This window comes from Mixophyes fleayi, chromosome 6 (genome assembly GCF_038048845.1).
Source record: "Mixophyes fleayi isolate aMixFle1 chromosome 6, aMixFle1.hap1, whole genome shotgun sequence".
Classification (NCBI taxonomy): Eukaryota; Metazoa; Chordata; class Amphibia; order Anura; family Limnodynastidae; genus Mixophyes; species Mixophyes fleayi.
In genome coordinates this window covers 211,752,015-211,771,960 of record NC_134407.1, presented here as the reverse complement: position 1 = coordinate 211,771,960, position 19,946 = coordinate 211,752,015, and the positions used below count along the sequence as shown (strand labels likewise).

Here is a 19,946-nt window from a genome sequence, read left to right as displayed (position 1 = left end):
GACCAGTGGCAGATTTGGTTTATACAATCTTTACCTCTTCTATGTGGACTGCTGGGAGTTTTACAGCTCTGTAACTGTTCATGCATATATATATATATATATATATATATATATATATATATATATATATATATATATATATATATATATAGTTTCCTGAAAGTGATTCTCTATATTACAACTATATGAATAGATTTGGAGTATGCACACATGTGATTAACAATTGATATGATATTCTATATGTCATCATTGTATGTTTTTTTTATTCCTTTATTATCGATATATTGACACTTATTGATGATGGTTTCTTATGTATTTGGAATAAACAGTGTTATTTATTCATGGTTCATAGTTGATTTTTGAACACTTATACACCATTGCTTATTTTTCCTTTTACTTATTGTTTATTGGAGGATTGCAGACCTCCTGCAATTAGTGGTTTGTGTCCATTGCCAATACAGTACTAAGATGAAAACAATCTTTTTTTTATCTAATAGACAACAAAACTTACTTTTATAGAATGGGTATGTGTTCATTAGATTTGATAAAGTGTAATTTATGCATATATTCATACTAATTAAAGAGATGGATAAAGCATATTTTGGCATTTTATACATTATTTATATTTACAGAATGGGAGCAGTGTAACAGATTACATTGGGGTATAATATTTGCATCAGTTTTAACACTCATTGCCAACCATCTGTCCGAAATAAAAAAATCCTTGTTTGTGTCATGGCAATGGTTAACCCTTCTGAAATGAATGTTCTTCATAAGCACCTGTCCAGGACCTCCCTTTCTCCAGACAATCTAATGAAGGTGTGATAACCCTTTCACAATACAATATCTTGGGCCATCGGGCATGTGTTACATCATTATGGGCAGGGTAAGGTTTGGGGGAGTGTCCAGCTCAAGAAAGGATATAATAAATGGCAGAGTAGGCAAGAAGATGATAGACATAACCTAGAGTTGCTCGTAGCCTGGGCAAAGGCATACCACACAATCATGTCTTGGATATACAATTCCCTGTGCTAGGCACAACTAACATTACAGTGGTGTTTTCACATATGCTCCATGCTAGCTATGCATCTTTCACATACAACATAGGCAATTAAAGAAACGCTTGACATGTATTCATCTACTTCTCCCATGTATGGGAATATCATATGTGTGTGCTTTACCTATTGTTTTAGCATGTTAGAGGGCCCAACAACAAATGCCTGCTCTTAATATCTCTTTCCATTTGTTTTATGCAAGGGTTAAATTATATTTATTGTGTTATATTCAAATTATAATAATATTTCATTTACCAGTGTTCTGTATATTAATCACATACATTAGGGCCAAGTTTCATATATATTGTCAGGCATTCTCTACTATGTATCAGTTTCTGCCCAGGAGGTTTAAACTTTTACCAGTAAATTGTCAGCAGGTGGTTCTCTAGAACTTGTCAGTTACATATCCCTCTGTTATCTGGGATTTACCCAAAATAATTTAACACATTCAGTTTATCTGCTATTCCCTTGTTAGCATCATCAGTATGGCTGGGTACACACTACAGAAAATCTTGCCCGATGCAATATCGTTAACAATTGAATGTCCAGATTGGCAGCCGATTCTTGTGTGCACACTATTCCCGGTATACACGATTTACCATGAGATATGTGCTCTTCATCTGTCATAATCATTGACTGATAAGATCGTGACTCTGCACATTCCACAGAGATCTGCCTACACTGCTGGACATGAGTGTGTACACACTGCAGAATTGGAACAACATCGTTCCATCATTGATCAAGATTTTTAGTCCGTTTATAAAATCAAATCAAAGGATATGATGTGCTTTGGAACAATAATCGTTCATCGTTGGAGCGTACACACTAATGAGATATCGGGCCGAATGGTTGTTTATCATGTGCTTGGCCCGAAAACCTAAATTGTATATGTAGCCGGATGTACCTTTGAGATTTCTGAGATTAGACTCAATGTTACTTATCTGCCCCGGGATTCACAATATTCATAACTGACCATGACTGCGTCTGAATCAGTGATTCCTGCTGTTAATCGCTGTCAAATTCAATATCATACTGAGTCTTATTGATAATATTAAATGCTTGCTATAACGATAGATATCAACTGCATTGCGGAGATGATCACAGATAAAACAAGTCTTAATAAAGTTAATGTCTTAGTTTGAATACTTGCTATAAGTGCCAGGGTCTCTTAATTCTAGCACAGATGTAACAACTTTCCAACTACCGATTCACGTTGACCAAGGTGACTTGTTAAATAGTCACTACAGCTGCTGAACATGCACCGCCGCAACTCCCCGCCCCTGGTCTCTGGCGTCCCGGCCGTCGTTATGACGACTGGGACGTCACATCCGGTCCCGACGTCCCGGGATGCCTGCATTTATCTGCCGCCACGCCCGGCCAGCTGTCAGATAGCGGGCTGATTAAAGGGGATCCTATTACTCTTACTGGCTGTATGCCAGTAATTTATTATGCAGCCACCTGGCTGATTACTACTAGCTGGGTACCTTTATCCTCATTGGCCACCAGCATTACTATCAATTACGCTAGTCCTGTGGATGCTTGCAGGGCTCTGTTCTGATTAGCTCTTAGTACTATTTAAGGCAGTGAGGACTGAGCCTCACTGCCTGTTATAGCGTTATGTCCCAGTACTGTTGCCTGTTCCTGTTTGGTGTTGAAACCTTAGATTGATTTACCCGTGTATGACCTCTGCCTGTACCTGGACTTTGAACCATTGCCTGTGACCCAGATCTTTTGCCTGTACCCGGACTCTGAACCATTGCCTGTGACCCAGACCTTTTGCCTGTCCCCGGATTCCGAACCATTGCCTGTGACCCTGACCCTGCTGGTACCTGACATCTCCGGTGCTCTGTCCAGTCCGCAGATCTCTGGCCTGCCTCTGCTCCGTGTACTACCTCCTGTACCTGTGCACTGCCATGTTAGCATAAACTTATACTACTCTGAGCTGAGTCCTGGGGGCATCCGAGTACCTGTGAGCGTAACCAGTCTCTACGGGAAAGGCGGCTGCTAAAGGTGAAGACCTCTTCTACTGTTTCTATGAGTTTCTGCCGCACTGGTGGCCGTAACACACATAAACTAAGATGCAAGTGCCGTATTTTCCCTCCTAACCATACTAGAGTGTCTAAATACATCTATATCAAGTCAACTTTAGATTTCACATATGTCAAAAAGGTTTATCACTCATAACATGGAAACATCTGTTATTTCTATAGTATATAGCCATTTGTACATAGAGATTTAAACAGTATGGGGGTCTATGTAGCAAGCGATGAAGAGCTAAAATGCCTGCAAATGGCTCTTCCACAGCTTTTTGCTATGTAAGAAAGGGTTAACACTGTAATAATCAGAGATTTTTCTGGCCTTAACCCTATTAACGGAGCTTATGGAAGTCCCTGTAGACCTCTGTGGGGACAGTAGATTTAGTTAATTTATTAAGCCTCAAAATGCTTTGTTTTTCTCAGCAAAGTAACACTATCTCAGGATTCTGGATTAAAGAACCAGAGTCTGATATTTCTAAATGTAAAAAAAGATCATTGTGGCCACATGCGCACTGTCAGATGTCAATGGACATTCTGGAAAGGACATTTATTTTAATAGTATTGTATCTTCCAAAGCATAGCTCCTCCACTGTGATATGTGCAGGTGTAAATTGTTGATTGAACTGGCTGTGTTTTTCTGGTTAGGCGATTATTAGTGTTAAAGCAAACATCAGAAGGTAGATACCCTTATTGCGGAAACTGTAAGTATACTTTTGAACAGACGATGTGGCAATGCAGAGATGAAAATGAAATAATGTTTTGCATGCAGGGAAATACTGCCTGCTTTTGCATGTAGCACACAAATACTGGGCAGCTTTATTTTTAAAATGCAATTTAGAGTTGATCTAGGACATCTTTCCCAACACTAAATCACATTTAAAATTTCCCACACCGCCAGCAGTGCAACATGGTTTTGCCACAGTGCAAATTTGCTTGATTTATTGCTTTACCCCTATCTCAGCATCAGGCCCCAAGTGTATGCCTCTCTCTGACAAAGCACTTGTGTGGCTTCCGTGTAACCAAAAGTACTGGTGTCCTCCTCAATGTAATATTATAGGACCTGGATGATGGAAATGTTCCATGCAAAGCATTCAGAAGATATTCCTGAGAGAAAAATGATCGTATTGTTGCTTACTGAAATATTTAAGGCAAGCAATAATGTGGGAAGCAAAAAAATAGCTTTATACAAGACAGTATACACGACATCACTGTGGCTTTATTCTGCTGTGTTATTTCAACAAAAATCCACTATCTGGTTAAGCTGAAGAGCATTATTGATGGAAATTGCCCCTAATGAGGCAATTAGAGAATCATTTTTGGAAATAATTGAGTTTCTCTAGGATTAAATAATTAAAAATACTCCCATACAATAATACACATATATGTGATTATTGGTTGCTGCTCAAATATGGTACTTAAACATATATACTTGGTTATGAATTGTAGCTTTAATAATCACACATTGTTCTTTCACATTTCTCCATTTATCTCTGAAGATAAAGAGATTCCATCTGACCTTAATTATGGCAAAACCTTTTGACTTGACTTTTGAAGCATTGCTCAAGAAGCCTTGATTGTACTCGCCATCACTGAGCCCAGGGTCTTGAGCTGCTCCTCAAAGTGCCTCTGTAATAAATGTAATATGTTTCTTTTGTCTGTGAGGATCCTCAAATATTACTAGACATTTTTCTGAGCAGTTTGTAGATTAGTGTTTATTGATATATGGTATATTACATGATGTTGAGTAGGAATGTGGGAAAGTTACCGCAGTTATGGACCCAGTTCTTGCCGTGGAGCCTACAGGGTTACGAGGGAAGAAGGAAAGAGTAAAGGAGTTCTGGACTGGCACAGTAGAAACATAGGTTAAGTTCTTCTGCGATGATGTTCTTCCTTAGTTAGATGGGGGCGAGGACCACCTACAGATCTAGGTGTCCCTGTAGTCAGAGACACCTAGATCTTTACGCCTAGGCTTGCTGGTAAAGTGGGGATGCTGTGCCTGCAAAAACCTCCCCATATCCCTACTTAGTTCAGTGAGCTGCTCCCTTATCTTTACTGCTTGTAGGTAAAGGGTCTGTTTCAGGGCAGTTCATGAGGTGGGAGGCAAACTGCCATTGCCCCAACTTTCTGTTCCAGGTGCACTTAGACTTGGTTAATGTGGGAGTTCTTCAACCGAGTGCCTGTGTTATCTAGGGCCCCTGTATAATCTATGACACTGTGCCTCTGCATTATAGTATAGGGTTTAGCCCAGGTAGCCTGTATTGCTTCTTCCAATACCTACAATTTAGATATTTTTTATAAGTTTTAGAATTAACACACTGATTTAGAACTGGAATGCAACATCCTTTAGAAACATTCTACTATCAAATATTTTCTTCTAAAGGCTTAATCACGACTCTTTACCAACTAATGTTGAAACACAATCAATTTTCCAAAGAACCCAAAGAGCTTTGGTGGTAAAAGAACATGAGGGATACTTTGGGCCTCAAAGAGTCCCTAACTCATCACTCCTTTGTTGTAGAGCCTGTGGACAGGAGGGCCTCCGGCTCATATTTAGTGAAATTGCTCTAAATCGTTTCCACCTTGGAAAGAATTGAATCTCCTTATAGAAACCAAACCTGGAATCCCTACGGATTTCTTATTCCTTTCTCCCATGTAATATACCAAGCACCACTTAACACATTTAGAGCCTAATTACATATAGTTTGAGTGCAACAAAATGCTAAGTTGCACCATATCGGAACAATCCTCGGCCAACTCCTCCATTCCATTTTCCTCAAAGCTCCCTTCCCTCGGGACCTACCAATCACTAGCCTATATCCCCTTCCGCTTTGTATTTAGATTAGAAATCCACTATAAGTATTTGATGAGGCCCTTTTTCTTTTTTTCATGTTGTCTGAATCATAGGGTTACTGCTAGTTTTTGATTAATGTTGTTTATGATGTGATTTTAGTATTTTGCTTCCTTGAAATGCTCCTCTTCCATCTTCTTCAATAAAAAAGCATATGCATATCTTTAAGCACAGTAAATAATCAAATAATGGTACCAACTTCAACTATTATGCTAAATCACCTTTTCTGTTGTGCTATATTAGGCTGCAGGAGGAAAGGCAATATATAGTAGTTACAGTTGAAAGAGACCAATAATTTGGTGTTGGTGTTCGGCTTAGCTGTCCTTACTACCCTGATATAGCTCTCTATTAGTGAAGTACTGAAAGTTGGGGCGACCTTTGCTGCATTTTAGTGTATTGGCAATATGTCAATGGTGGTGAAAAATTCAGACATGTATCACATTTTCTATCCTACCTGGTCAGAAGATGGAAAGGGTACCAACATTAAGTGACTCCCACAGCTGTCAAGATGTTAAGACACATCTTGGACTGTGGTAATGCATTCATGGACAAGAATAACTGGATTACATCCTGATAAGTCTACAGGGCCTATGGCTCAACAACCCGTCCCAATCTCCTCTATGACAGTCTATCTTTTAACAATGCAGATGGTTATAGCTATGCCCACTAATAAAACATTGATTTGTGAAGTATCCTTCAAAAGTTTTCAACAAATTTATACTATTTTTATTAAACAAAAGTGTTACTGTTACCTTTGTATATGTACAAAGTTAGAGATTGGATAACTTAAACCTATAGTCAGCAGTTAAACTGGTGTCATCTCCAAGCTAAGAGGGACTGTGCTCTATTCAAATCATGATGAGAAGCAAAACAATAACAAATGTAAATTGTGCATTATGATGTAACATCAATAGAACATTCAATTATATTTAATGGTGCACGTGTTTACACATGGCTATTTAAATTAATTAAATTGGCACAAAGTACATTTTCCAAATGTACCTACTCTAGAACAAAAAGATTTTATATTGTCATAAAGCAGTTTGGATAATACATATTTTTCAATGATATGGCAATGATCACAATCCAGTGGTATTTATTAAAATACATGATCAAGTTTGTAGATAAAGTACAAGTTCTGTTGCTCACACAACATTCATCTATGGTGGTGTATTTTGTTTTAATCTTGCATTAATGAGATCATGAAAAACATTTGTATCACCTGGGTTGGGTACCATTTAACGATGGTGGTAATACCGACATAGGTTAAACCTACAAAAAAATAGCTATTTAAAGAATGCCTACAAAAATAAAATAATGACTTACAATAAAAATGACAGTGGGCATCCTTACGCTACATACCGATTGGTGTCAATGCCGGGAGTTTCAGTTCACGTCAGTGTTCACAGCGACAGTGGTATGTTTGTATTTAAAGCGGCAATGCCTAACCCTAACGTGTAAATGAGATATCAAAGTCGTGGGGTCCTTGCATTGCCGCTTTAAATACAAAGATAAAGAGTGACGTAATTTGAGAGTGCCAGCATTGACAGGAATCGGTATGTAGTGTATGGATGCTGAGGATGTCCACTGTCATTTTTATTGTAAGTATTTTTTTTTTTGTAGGCATTCTTTAAATCACTTTTTTTTTTTTGTAGGTCTAACCTATGTCAGTATAGTGGTAATCATTAATATGACTGCCACAGATATCACCTCACATGTAAAAATTTTATTAAAAAAATATTTTACAGGTGAAGCTTTTTCATGTATAGATACATCCTATAGGCTATAACAATGTTTACTTGTCTAGACGGACTACCTGTGTTCACAAAAGATTTCTTACACCTAATGCAAGAATATGGATTCTATCTTGTGTGAATTCTCTGATGTTTAACAAGATGTGATTTACTCGTAAAACATTTCCCACATTTAGAGCAAGAATATGGTTTCTCTCCTGTGTGAATCCTCAGATGAACTACAAGATTTCCATTACTGGTAAAGCATTTTCCACATACAGAGCAAGAATATGGTTTCTCTCCTGTGTGAATCCTTTGATGTTTAACGAGATGTGAATTACTAGTAAAACATTTCCCACATTTAATGCAAGAGTATGGTTTCTCTCCAGTGTGACTTCTTTGATGTCTAACAAGATCTGATTTGCTGCAAAAACATTTACTACATTCAGAACAAGAATATGGTTTCTCTCCTGTGTGAACCCTGTGATGTACAATAAGATTTCCATTACTAATGAAACATTTTCCACACACAGAGCAAGAATATGGTTTCTCTCCTGTGTGACTTTTCTGATGTATCACAAGATGCGCATTACATATAAAACATTTTCCACATTCAGAGCAAGTATAGGGCTTCTCTCCTGTGTGAATTCTCTGGTGTATAATAAGGTTAGAAGTATTGGCAAAAGATTTCATACAAACAGAGCAAGAATATGGTTTCACTCCTGTGTGACTTCTTAAATGTTCAACAAGGTTTGAGTTACTGATAAAACATTTCCCACATTCAGAACAAGTATATGGTTTTTCGCCAGTGTGAATTCTTTGATGTATAACAAGATAGGAATTACTAATGAAGAATTTCCCGCATTCTGAGCACTGCGGCTTCTCCCTTGTGTGATGTCTTTGATGTTGTATAAGTTTTGAGTTACTGTTAAAACATTTTGCACATTCGGAACAAGAATATGGTTTCTCTTCAATATGAATGTTATGATGTTCAACATCAGATGAGCTATTTAAAAAACTTTCTCCATAATTGGTACATGAATATTGTTTCTCTGCTGTGTGAATTTTCTGATGTTTGTTGCGGTGTGAGTTACGTTTAAAACATTTCCCACATTCAGTACAAGAATAAGGTTTTTCTCCTGTGTGAATTCGCTGATGTACAACAAGATAAGAGTTGGTGCTAAAACATTTCCCACATTCAGTGCAAGAAAATGGTTTCTCTCCTGTGTGACTTTTCTGATGCCTTGCAAGTACTGATATACTAATAACACGTTTACCACACACAGAGCAAGAATATGGTTTCTCTCCAGTGTGAATTCTCTGATGCACAACAAGATGAGCTTTACTAACAAAACATTTCTTACACACAGAGCAAGGAAATGGTTTCTCTCCTGTGTGAATTCTCTGATGTTTTACAAGATTGGAGTTGTTAATAAAACATTTACCACACACTGAACAAGAATATGGCTTTACTCCTGTGTGGATTTTTTCATGTGCAACAAGATTTCCCTTACTACTAAAACATTTCTGACATTCAGAGCAGGTATATGGTTTTTCACCTTTATAAACAATCTCATGTATAACAAGATTTGAGGTAATAATAGATGTATATTGTGTATGATCTGTTGGTGTATGCATATCATTGTGTGAAAAATGTCCTTCTTCACACGAGACTGATTCCTCCTTAATATGAGTAGATGTATACTGTGTTTGACCTGTGGGTGTATAAATTTCAGCGTCTGTGAGATTTTCTTCTTCAAACGAGACCCTTTTTACCTTAATATGAGTATATGGATATTGTGTATGATCGGTAGCTGTATAAATATCAGTTTGTGTGAGATTTCCTTCTTCACATGAGAATGATTCCTCCTTAATATAAGTAGATGTATATTGTGTATGATCTGTGGGTGTATAAATGTCAGTTTGTGTGAGATTTCCTTCTTCACCAGAGACTAATTCCTCCTTAATAGCGTTTGATGTATCTTGTGTATGATCTGTAGATATATACATGTTGTGGTCGTTGAGGTTTCCTTCTTTGCATGGGACCGATTCATCCTTTATATGAGTAGATGGCGATTGTGTATGATCTAAACATCGATACAGATCAGTGAGGTGTTCTTCACATGGCATTAAAGCTTCCTGATTGTGAGTAGGTTGTTGTTTAAGATACTTGGGTGGATTAAGGTCAGTATGCGTGAGGTTTCCTCCTTCACCAGAGACAGATTCCTCCAAAATATGAGTAGATGGAAATTCAGTTGCAGCACAGTTAGGGAAACCTGCGAGGAAGAAATGCATTCTTGTCATTTTTAATTGTTACTTTACTTTTTGCTACTACTAGTTATATCATATTAATATCCAACTACATATATTTGTTAGAAAGTTAAGTTTTCTTACACTGTTTTGATGTTTCTTACCTAGAAATGTGAGGGGCTGGTGAATCTCCATCATAATGTCCTTATACAGATCCTTGTGTCCTTTTGATTACTCCACTCCTGCATGGAGAAACAGCAATATCTTCACACATTATAAGAACCCGACCCACAAAGTTAGAGTCATCATAAAGACACATGCCTGTGATGGAATAGCCCTAGATCACAGAATGTTGTGGAATTTTAACATGTTACCTGCTCTGCTCGCTAGGACTCCCGCACACCTGAACCCCCACTGACACCATTCTCTTCTTGCTGTCACATAGGATGCCCTTTTTCTTGTTCTCTACTCTCGCTGGACAAAACTGCTACAGTACTACACATGGGCCTGCTGAATAGGGGTTGTGTCCAAAGTAGAAAAGGTGTTGGATGGAGTAGTGGCCCCGACCAGGAAGGTAGTTGAAAACTAGGTAGGCCCAGAGGTGTTGAAGACCAAAAAGGATTGCTATTGGAGGACTATTGTGCATAGTGCTGGTCTGGTATGAGCAAACACTGTAGTGGATGGCAGAACAAGAATACTTGTGTTTGCTGTGGATTATAACGTTTTCATATTGCTGTAAATAGGGGTACCTTGTAATGAAAGTGAATCTATTTCTGTACTGTGCCTCTGTCCACTATTGTATATCACAACAAAGTGGCCCCTGGAGCTTTGTAAAAAGGAAGAATGATGGATAAATATAGCGATGCTGGAAATCCATAGTGAATCACAGCATTATTTTCACTTATAATGCCACGGAATATCTTATTTTAAGCTTTTACTTGTTACGCAAAAATTCTTGTTCATCATGCATTCCATGATTGGTAACACATTTATATACTGTGCTATATATGAACTGCTGGAATGAAAGTCCAGATTCTGGATCCCTGATGAGCATCTGACAACATGGAGAGAAATCTTCTGTGCATGTTAATTAGGCATTTGGTCTGAGCCCAGGAAATGGGAAGGTATCACCTTGACAACCACATGCCTTTGATTGAACGCCCACAAGGGGGTCTATCTGTGTGTGTATCGTCACTACTTCTCAGTGACATGTAACAGAATTTGTAGAGCTACTATTGAGTAACAAACACTACTCTTTTATCCTGATCTATTCTTACGAGACACCTATATCTGCAGAAATCCTATGACGTACAAATAAGAGCTACCACACTCCTCTGTCCCCTTGCTGTCCTGTATTGACCCCAGCACCTTGATTCAAACACTCTGCCTGTTACCCTGCAATCCCGAGCCAAAGTGAGCGGTCAGGAGGAACCAGCCACATTATTCACCAGTAAAAAGGTGCTACAGCAGCTACACACAGCACCCAGAAGAAAGCGGTTCCTGGTGACACTGATGGAACCTCGTGGTTGCAGTACATACTCTACTATCACTGGTGTGCAGTGCACTTGGCACTTACTGGTCAGAGAGTGGCTGGTGCCCAAGGAACACCAGTAGAAATGGTCAGTAATGGCAGGTTACTGATGGTAAGAGGAACCCCAAGATAATTCGGAAAAAGACTGTTGATTGTTTTTGGGTGTGGTTTGGAATACCTGTAGTAAAATTGAGTAGGACGGATAGTTCGGGATTCTCAGTCCAGTTATGATCTTGATTAATTGGTGCAAATCTTTCCATGGTGAAGCTATTTTGGGACAGCTCCTCCAGATGTGGAACAGAGTGCCCTCCTGTCTGCAGGAATGCAGGCATAGGTTAGAGGATGTAGAGTAAATTGCATGTAACCGGGACAGTACAATGTTTCACCTATAAAGGATATTGTAGGAGTTTTCTTTAATACTTATGGAAAAAGGAGTTAGTGTCTACCTTATGTCCTCCTCTCATTTGATTTCATGAGAATCTTCGAGAGGTTGCATTTTCTGCATTACAATCATATACACAAGGCACTGTGTTCCATCAAGAGAAATACATTTATACAATTCTTCCCATTTTCGTGTGCGGAAAAGGGAGCAAGCCACAGGCATCTGCAAGTCTCTTTTAATATAAAGCTATAGATAAGTCTGGTCCAGGTGCCACTGTATTCTTAGGTCTTTTATAGCTTGGGCTAACTCTTCTGGCGATATCACTTTATTTGATGTTCGATCTGGGAATAAGACAGATATGGCAGGCTGCAAGAGCTCAATAATTCCTGTATTTTGTATTTGAGTACAGCAGAGTTTTTCTTGGGAGTGAAATTCTACAATGAGGCATAATATCGGAAGCAGTATGCAATCCAACTGTAAATTACTGTTTTGGTCTCAAAACAAGCCTATATTAAGACTGACAGTCAGTGCAGCACTGAATGCACAGCTGTCAACAGAGTAAACTCGTTATATAAGTAACAATTGGTAGAAAACAGCACTCAAACTAAGGTAACTTAAGTATGGGTCTATGTCGTTAGGTGAAATCATTTAAATGTAACAAAAGGTCAACCAAGATGTAACCTGCTAACTAAAAGTTGCATAGACTCAACGTACAGAGTTAGTCAGTGGGATAGGTTCCTTGTTAGGATTATCATCTGGGAAGATGTGCTCTGGAAAGTAATTCAATCAGGAGTCTGGGCGTCTTGATAGCAAAGACTCTGGTAAGGGAATGGGCTTCTATTTTTATTTTTGTGGCTCAGAGAACGATACAGAAGTTGTTATTTTGGCAGTAATGCCCAGATTGCGGTGGAGGGGTTCAGGGAGTCTTGATTGTGAGAAGGTAATTAAATAGTTTCTGGTTTAATAATAGCACTTGTAGTGATAGGGTTAATGTAATCTTCATTATAGTGTCCATTTCTGATGCAATCGCTTTCTCTTGTGTCGCACTTTCAGGTATGTGAAGAGTGAATTGTTTGCTCGTTACATCGTTTTATGGCTCGTTTTATGGTCACTAACTGAAGATAAGCAAAGGAATATTGTGGCTGGATCACTTATAAATAACTTATTGCATAAATATATTTAAATTATTAGCACAGTGTGCTAATTTAGATCATTGCAAATTTTACTGATTTTTTAAACTGGGTATTAGAAATGTACTGATTTCTGAGACAGTATGTCATATTTGGGTTTTGTAACTTTTCTATAAGAAATCCCAAGCAAGCATATGTGTGGAGGGAATGTGTTTTTGAAACTGTCTGGAGACAGGTAATCTCATGTTAATTAGACTTTTTCATCGGTGAGTGACCAACACGTCTGCTGAGCCTGAAATCACAGGAGGGGTAATTAGACTTGCTAGTAGACTTCCCATGCGTATGGATGCAAGTGATCACAGATTGATGTGAATCTTGCAAGTTAAATTTTGTTAAAAGCAAGATTAGAGAAAGTGTTATATCCTGATGGTAAACATTCAATACAAAAACCTCAGACGTTGTGGTGCCACTAGCAGTAATGTAAAAAGCTGTTAAAGCCCTCCAGGCTCATTTATATGCAGGCTTCATGAAGCACCTGGATTGGTTAGAGGGACAGGAGGCTGAATTACCTCCTGCGAGGGTATCTGTGTAAATCTGTATAAAAAGCGGACTAATGTAATCTGTTATCCAGCTGTTCTGAGGTTGGGACCCAGCATTCCAGTACCAACGCTCTGCCCGCTACCTTGCTGGACTTTCTGTTTCTTAATCAATGGGGTGGTTCTTGCCTTCATGAGACACTATCAGTTGAAAGGTAAATCCACATTTATATTTTATACCATTATTCTGAAGAGTGTTAGTTAAGTTGATAAGGTTTCATCTTTTTTTGAGTGTAGATGGAACCAAATCTTAAAACATGTGGAGCTTAGGTTCTGCACATGGAATGGCATTTCTGGTAGCCACCATAATTCTCTCTTATGTTTTGAAATCATGAAACTGACAGACGACATCCCAAGGAGGCTGATCTGTTGTTGATTTAAGGCACAGGGCCCAGTGGGCTCAATCAAGTTTTAGATTCTCTAATGCAGTATCAGGTGACAATTGTCAGAGTGTCCATCTTTACTAATTCTGAAATGTATTTGATTTGGAAACTCTTTCTTCTGGATTTATTTTTTCAGATCTTGCATGTGGTCCTTGAAAGCCTTGAAATTTGGGTGATAGTTTCCTGGTGTTTGCAGAGTTAGTCTGTTTTTTTGTTAGTGTGTTAGTTCAGTTACCTAGTACTGCTAGCTGAGACTTGAATTTGCCTACGATGGCCCATATTTTGTCTGAATGTTAGTTTGACAAATTAATTAATGTATTCAGAGAATTAATTACTAATTTCTGTGGAGGGGGGATTCCTCCAGGATTATTTTGAAAGTTGTATGCTTGGGGCTGATTTGTCCTTTTTAAAGCTATGCAAAAATGGAAGTTGTTTAAACAATTTAGAAATTCACAGCAGGTTCTTGAAATGGTGGGGTGATCAAGAAAAAAAATCCCCCAACACACTGCTGTAACCCATTAAATTAGCTGATATTCTACTTGTCTATAAAATGCAGAGTCTCAGTTACACATATTTGCAAATATATTATAAGCCACCCACCCTGTTAAGGTGTTTCTGCTAATAAGGTGGTCTTAACTCTAAAGAATGAGAGTCCTTATATTGGGTCATACATTCACATGGTTTTAAACTTAGAGCTTACTTACCAAGAAGCACCCTAGGAACCTCCAATTGGCAATACTCTCTATCAGCTACTGATCCCACAGATGCCTCTCAAACAAAAATGCAAACATTGAATTTGCTCAATCAATTTATAAGTTCACAGCAGGTTAATATATATATATGGGAGCAAGTCAGTAAGTTTCAGCAATACTGCAGAGCTGTTTAACTGTATTTAAGTAGGTGTTGTTGTATTGTTTTTATATAACTAACCTGTTTGAAGATAGACAACTTCTAAGGAGTCCTCGGTAAGTGCAGGAATATAACTGGGCAGAAGCTAGAGTGTGGCGATCGCTGTTGTAAGCCTGAAGAGCAGTTTCTTTGGCCTGAAGCTTCTTTTTGGTTCTATCTTAGGCCCAAGATGGAATAGGAGGTATGCAGATGTGATGGATGCAAGGCCGATGTAGGAAGCAAGTGTGGTACGATCACATGTAGCTGCCCAGATATTTCACAGTTACTGCAGCTAACCTCCCTTATATAACTGTGCTATCTCCTCTGTAAGGAAGATTGCCCTCAGTTGCCTAACTGTGCATCACTTGTGAGAAGACATCCAGTAGACTATGAGACTTCACAATCAAGCCGGACTTCATCAAAATTCTTGGAGTTTGGTTCGGTGGAGAGGAGGCGGCCCTGAAGTGCTGGGAAGAGAGACTGGCAACAGTCCGGCAAAAGATTGGACTGTGGAGCCTCAGACTTCTTACCATCGAAGGGAAAGCACTGGTACTGCGCAACGAGATTCTTCCCGTTCTTCAGTACACGGCCCAAGCTTGGCCACCTCTTGCTGCCGTCTGTAAGACCATCACGAGGACAGTCTTTCACTTCATCTGGGGCTCCAAAATGGACAGAGTGAAGCGGTCTGTTATGTACAAGGAGCCCCACAAAGGTGGGAAAGGGATCCCTGATATCCCCACCATGCTGCGGGCCTTCTTTGTTTGCAACTGTATCCGCAGGACACTCCTTGAAAAGAATGTTTGCTCTGCTGGGAAGTCCATGTCACGCTTTTTCCTTCTCCCTCTTTGGAGGAAACTTGGTTGGGACAAGTGGGACAGCTCCTTCCCTTACAACTGGACTACACCTTGGTTTTACCTGGATGTTGGACAATTTGTGAGGGAGCACCATCTGGAGGGACTTAAACCAGACTTGTGGAAACCTAAAACTATCCACAAGCTCATCAGAGCTAAGGACATTATGGAGTCTGTTCCAGGGCTCCCTGTGGCCACGGCCAAACATGTTTGGGAGAATGTGGCCTCCAAGAGACTGACTAATGGACATAAAGACATTGCATGGATGGCCATTCAGGGGGGTTTGCCTCTCAGGACATTTATGCACTCCCGGAACCTGTGCAGATATGTTCACTGCCCCTTTTGTATTACCAAGAGGGAGACTGCTCAACATATCTTTTGGGACTGCCCCACTGCACAGGCATTGTTGGATGCCCTGGAACATGAACTTAAGGACAGTGTGCCCAGGACTTGCCTTTCATACCATTCGGTATTTTATGGATTATTTCCTGGGACTCACACCGTTGAGGCAATCCAGGAGGCCTGGCGCCTTATGAACTGTTTTAAGGACGCTATGTGGCTTGCCAGGAACCGCCTCATCTTGAAGCGGGAGAAGATGACCATCCAGGACTGTCGCAGGCTTATCCATAGCCTGTTAAGAGACTATAACACCCTTGACAGTCCTGAGGAAGATGAAGACGACGATTGATTGTAATTGATTGACTGTTGTCTCCTCTTCTCCTCCCCATTGTGTCTATTTTCAATAAAAAAACTTTGGTTTGTGCTCCCCTCCCTTTCCCCCTCCAACCCACTCCCCTTCACAGCATGAAGTATTATTGAATGTCATGTCTATTTATGCACCCTTCCCTTTGTGTCTGTCCTCAATAAAAACTTTTTGCTCGTGACTCCATCACCCTACCCCTCTCACCTACCTCCCCCTCACATCCAATGTTATTTTATTGCACTGTGATACGTTTTAAGTTTGAATGGTTAGTGCAGTACTTGATGTATATAGTGTAGGATGTCATGTCTTGTATTGTACTAAAACGTATGCATGATCATGTCTTACGGTGTACTGCGTACACTTGAATGAAATGTATGAACTGTGTTTTTTGTACTTTATACAAAATAAAGCTACTTTTTCAATCAAAAATGAGACTGTGACGTTTCCAGAATTCTTCACATCTCTAGTGAGGTCACAGTTTAAATTAACAGAGATAACAGAGATGTCGCAATGGCATTCCCAAAATCCTTTACCTCTACAGACAGAGGATATTTAGGTTTAAATTTAATATCCTGTCGGCAATGAAGAATGACTGCAGTGAGACTATAGTGAAAAGGAGTATAGGCAGTTTAGTGTAATACTGTGTAAGGAAGGAATACAATCTATAAATGTTGTACAAGCGGAAGCCACAGGACATAGAGATGAGCTGATGCAAAGTAAAAGAGGACTGTCAGATGGATGTTATTGTAGCATGCTTTACTATATAGAAGATATTATTGGTACGGGGATAGAAGTAAGTCGCATGCGAGGAAGCACCATATATGCAACACTGTTTATGTGGTTCATAGATCCAAAGATACTGATACTATATTATGTCTATATGTAAGCAAGTAGTGATAGAAAACTACAAGAAAAAACAACCTTATCTGAAAAGTGTTTTTCACATTTGTTGGGGTAAATGTTGTTCTAAATCAGAGGCAAGCGTAAGGGAAGTAGGAATATAATCCTAAAAGCAATAATACTTAAGAGCATGAGAGTAATACTGGACTGTCTTGTGGTAAAGAGCAAAACAGAGAAAGAAGGTTACTTGGCATACATTTATACACATAAGGGGGTTTACAAGTGCCAGCATGCTCTGGCACTCATGGATATGCTGGCACTTCCTACAAGCGCCAGCATACCCAAGCAGTTTATGGCTGCCAGAGGCTTCCTGGGACCAGTAGTGCCACATACCTAAATTTACACTATTACATCAACACCCATCAATAGGGCTGTTGGGAAGGGTTCCTGTGTCAAAAACATGTTTTTCCTGGGGGGTAGGAGGCAGGAACCTAAGAAAATCAGCCCTGTGCTGAGCAGGCTGGGGTCGTGTGATATAATGACAGAAGGAACTAATGCTGCAGGTTTCCTTGTTACAGTGTTATCTGCCAGCCGGTCATAGCCTGGTTCTGGTTGCAGCTTTTAAGGGTGGATCCCCTCCTTGTTCATCCCCATTCTATTGCCACAACCAGCCCGGGGTATGAGGCCATGAGTGAGTCTGACATTGCTTGCTGCAGGGCACTATTAATGAGGTCTTAACAAGATGAAGTCGTACTCCACGCCACCCACAACAGGAAAAGAGGTAAACTTCCATGATGATCAGTGCAGCCTGCACTTACACACTAAGCTGACTAACAAGATGGGCTTCTCGTAATATGGGATAAAAGTGTTGCTGTGCTTCTGACATGCATCACAGAAGAGAAAGTAGTTGCCTAAATGTGACCTTTTCAAAAAACAAACAGAGCACATAAGGACCCATGCTGTAGATACTGGTGTCATTTCCATTGAATACCCAACCATATTATACTGAAAAGAAGATAAATTATAGAGATATTTTATCTTGTTTTAACTATGAAGGCCCTACACCTATGTTATTATATCATGCACCATACCATAATATAGAAGATCTAGGTATAAATGGGATGACAGGCAGTTCTCACAATCCCCTCATCTGAATATTCATTATTACTCATTAATATTCATGAGCTGAATATACCAGAACTCACCTGAAACCCTATCTCACAGGTCATTACCGGAAGTCACTGACCGATCCAGCGTCACTGCCAGCTTTACTCCCCTTCCGGCGTCACGGGTGAAGACAGAGTGATACAGGGAGAAAGGACTAAACAAAGCCACCTCCCACTCACTGGTATAACATGGAATACATAGGACGTCACCAGCGCTAACGCATTTTATATACGAACACTAGTGTAATACTTGTATAATCTAATACTACAATAAATGTCCCCAGAGACAGGCAGCGGCCATTTTCCTGTGGTTCATGATGATGAAAAACATACTCGGACCCTTCTACAGGTCCGAGTCTGTCATATTACCCAGTATTTCTGTAAGTAAACAGGAATTATACATCTTGTATACAACTCTCCAGAGTATTACAGCAATAGATTAGATAGTGACCATTTTCTTGTGCTCAGAATCTCAGAAATAAATGTAGAGGTTGTGTTTTATTATTGTCAGTTTAAGTATTAAATGTTAAACAAAACTGTGGGGTGCACCTTAAAAACAACTGGTAAAGAAAAGTGGGGCATATTCAATTGTCCGCGTTCCTCGCAAAAGTAACCCGGCTTGCGCACTATTACAGCGATTACGGTAATAGTCCGCGTAATTACCGTTATTATGATACCTTTCGAGCTCAGGGAGCTGCGAGCTGAAATCCAGGTTACATTTAGAATAACGGTAATACTTTTAACGCCGCGTTACTTTTGCGAGTAACGTGGACAATTGAATATGCCCCTATGTTGTTTACTGGAGTCATTCTAACAGGAAGTGTTGCTGTTTATTGTGAAGCAAACAATACAAGTATCTTTGATATCAAGCAAGAAGCTGTCAGAGACTGATATCTGCCTGGTGTCATATATATATATATATATATATATATATATATATATATATATATATATATATATACACATCTATACCTATCCGTTTGCTGCTGCTCCCTCTCCTTTACAAGTGCTGTGGCTCTCCCATCTGGCAATAGGATGAATGAACTTCTTTCATTCATCCTATTGGCTAATTGCCTTTCCTATTCTATATGCTTAAAGCACCTGCTGCATTGCTTAGGTGCCAGATTTTCAGGTTTCCCTACCTGTTAGAATGCACCTTCTACTGGCTCTTATACATCTTCTCGGACTTCCAGTGTATCTGGACCCAGCATTCTCCTGCAGACCATCGCACCTCCTGTAGATCCTGCATCAGAGCTTCCTAGCTTTCCAGGACCTCTGCGCTACACCCCATTTGTATGCAGACCTTCGCACTCCTGGGGTTCCAGATTCTCCATTCCAGTTTCCCAGATCTCAGTGTTCTCCTGCAGACCGTCGTGCCAAGTATTGATACTGCACCAGGGCTTCCCAGCTCACCAGGAAAACTGCGCTACACTACTATGCAGACCTCCGCACCCCTGTGTGCTCTTGATTCACCATACCAACTTACCTGTGTCTCTGCTTACCTCCTCCTTGCTGATAACTACTCCTTTCAGCACCTTGCTGATAACTACTCCT

The 19,946-nt window shown here is 39.6% G+C and overlaps 2 protein-coding genes across 2 annotated transcripts in view; one reads left to right on the top strand and one right to left on the bottom strand.

Moving 5' to 3' along the window:
* The window catches only part of LOC142159828 (uncharacterized), a 111,848-nt gene that overhangs the window by 70,974 nt on the left and 20,928 nt on the right, over window positions 1-19,946 (top strand). The gene's annotated exons all lie outside the window — the stretch shown is intronic.
* Window positions 6,997-18,561, bottom strand: LOC142159809 (uncharacterized). Its single transcript, XM_075214560.1, has 3 exons — window positions 18,432-18,561; window positions 10,087-10,164; window positions 6,997-9,948 (listed from the first exon to the last, which is right to left on the bottom strand). The coding sequence occupies exons 2-3, from the start codon at window positions 10,118-10,120 to the stop codon at window positions 7,802-7,804; spliced, it is 2,181 nt and encodes a 726-aa protein (XP_075070661.1). The 5' UTR covers window positions 10,121-10,164; window positions 18,432-18,561; the 3' UTR covers window positions 6,997-7,801.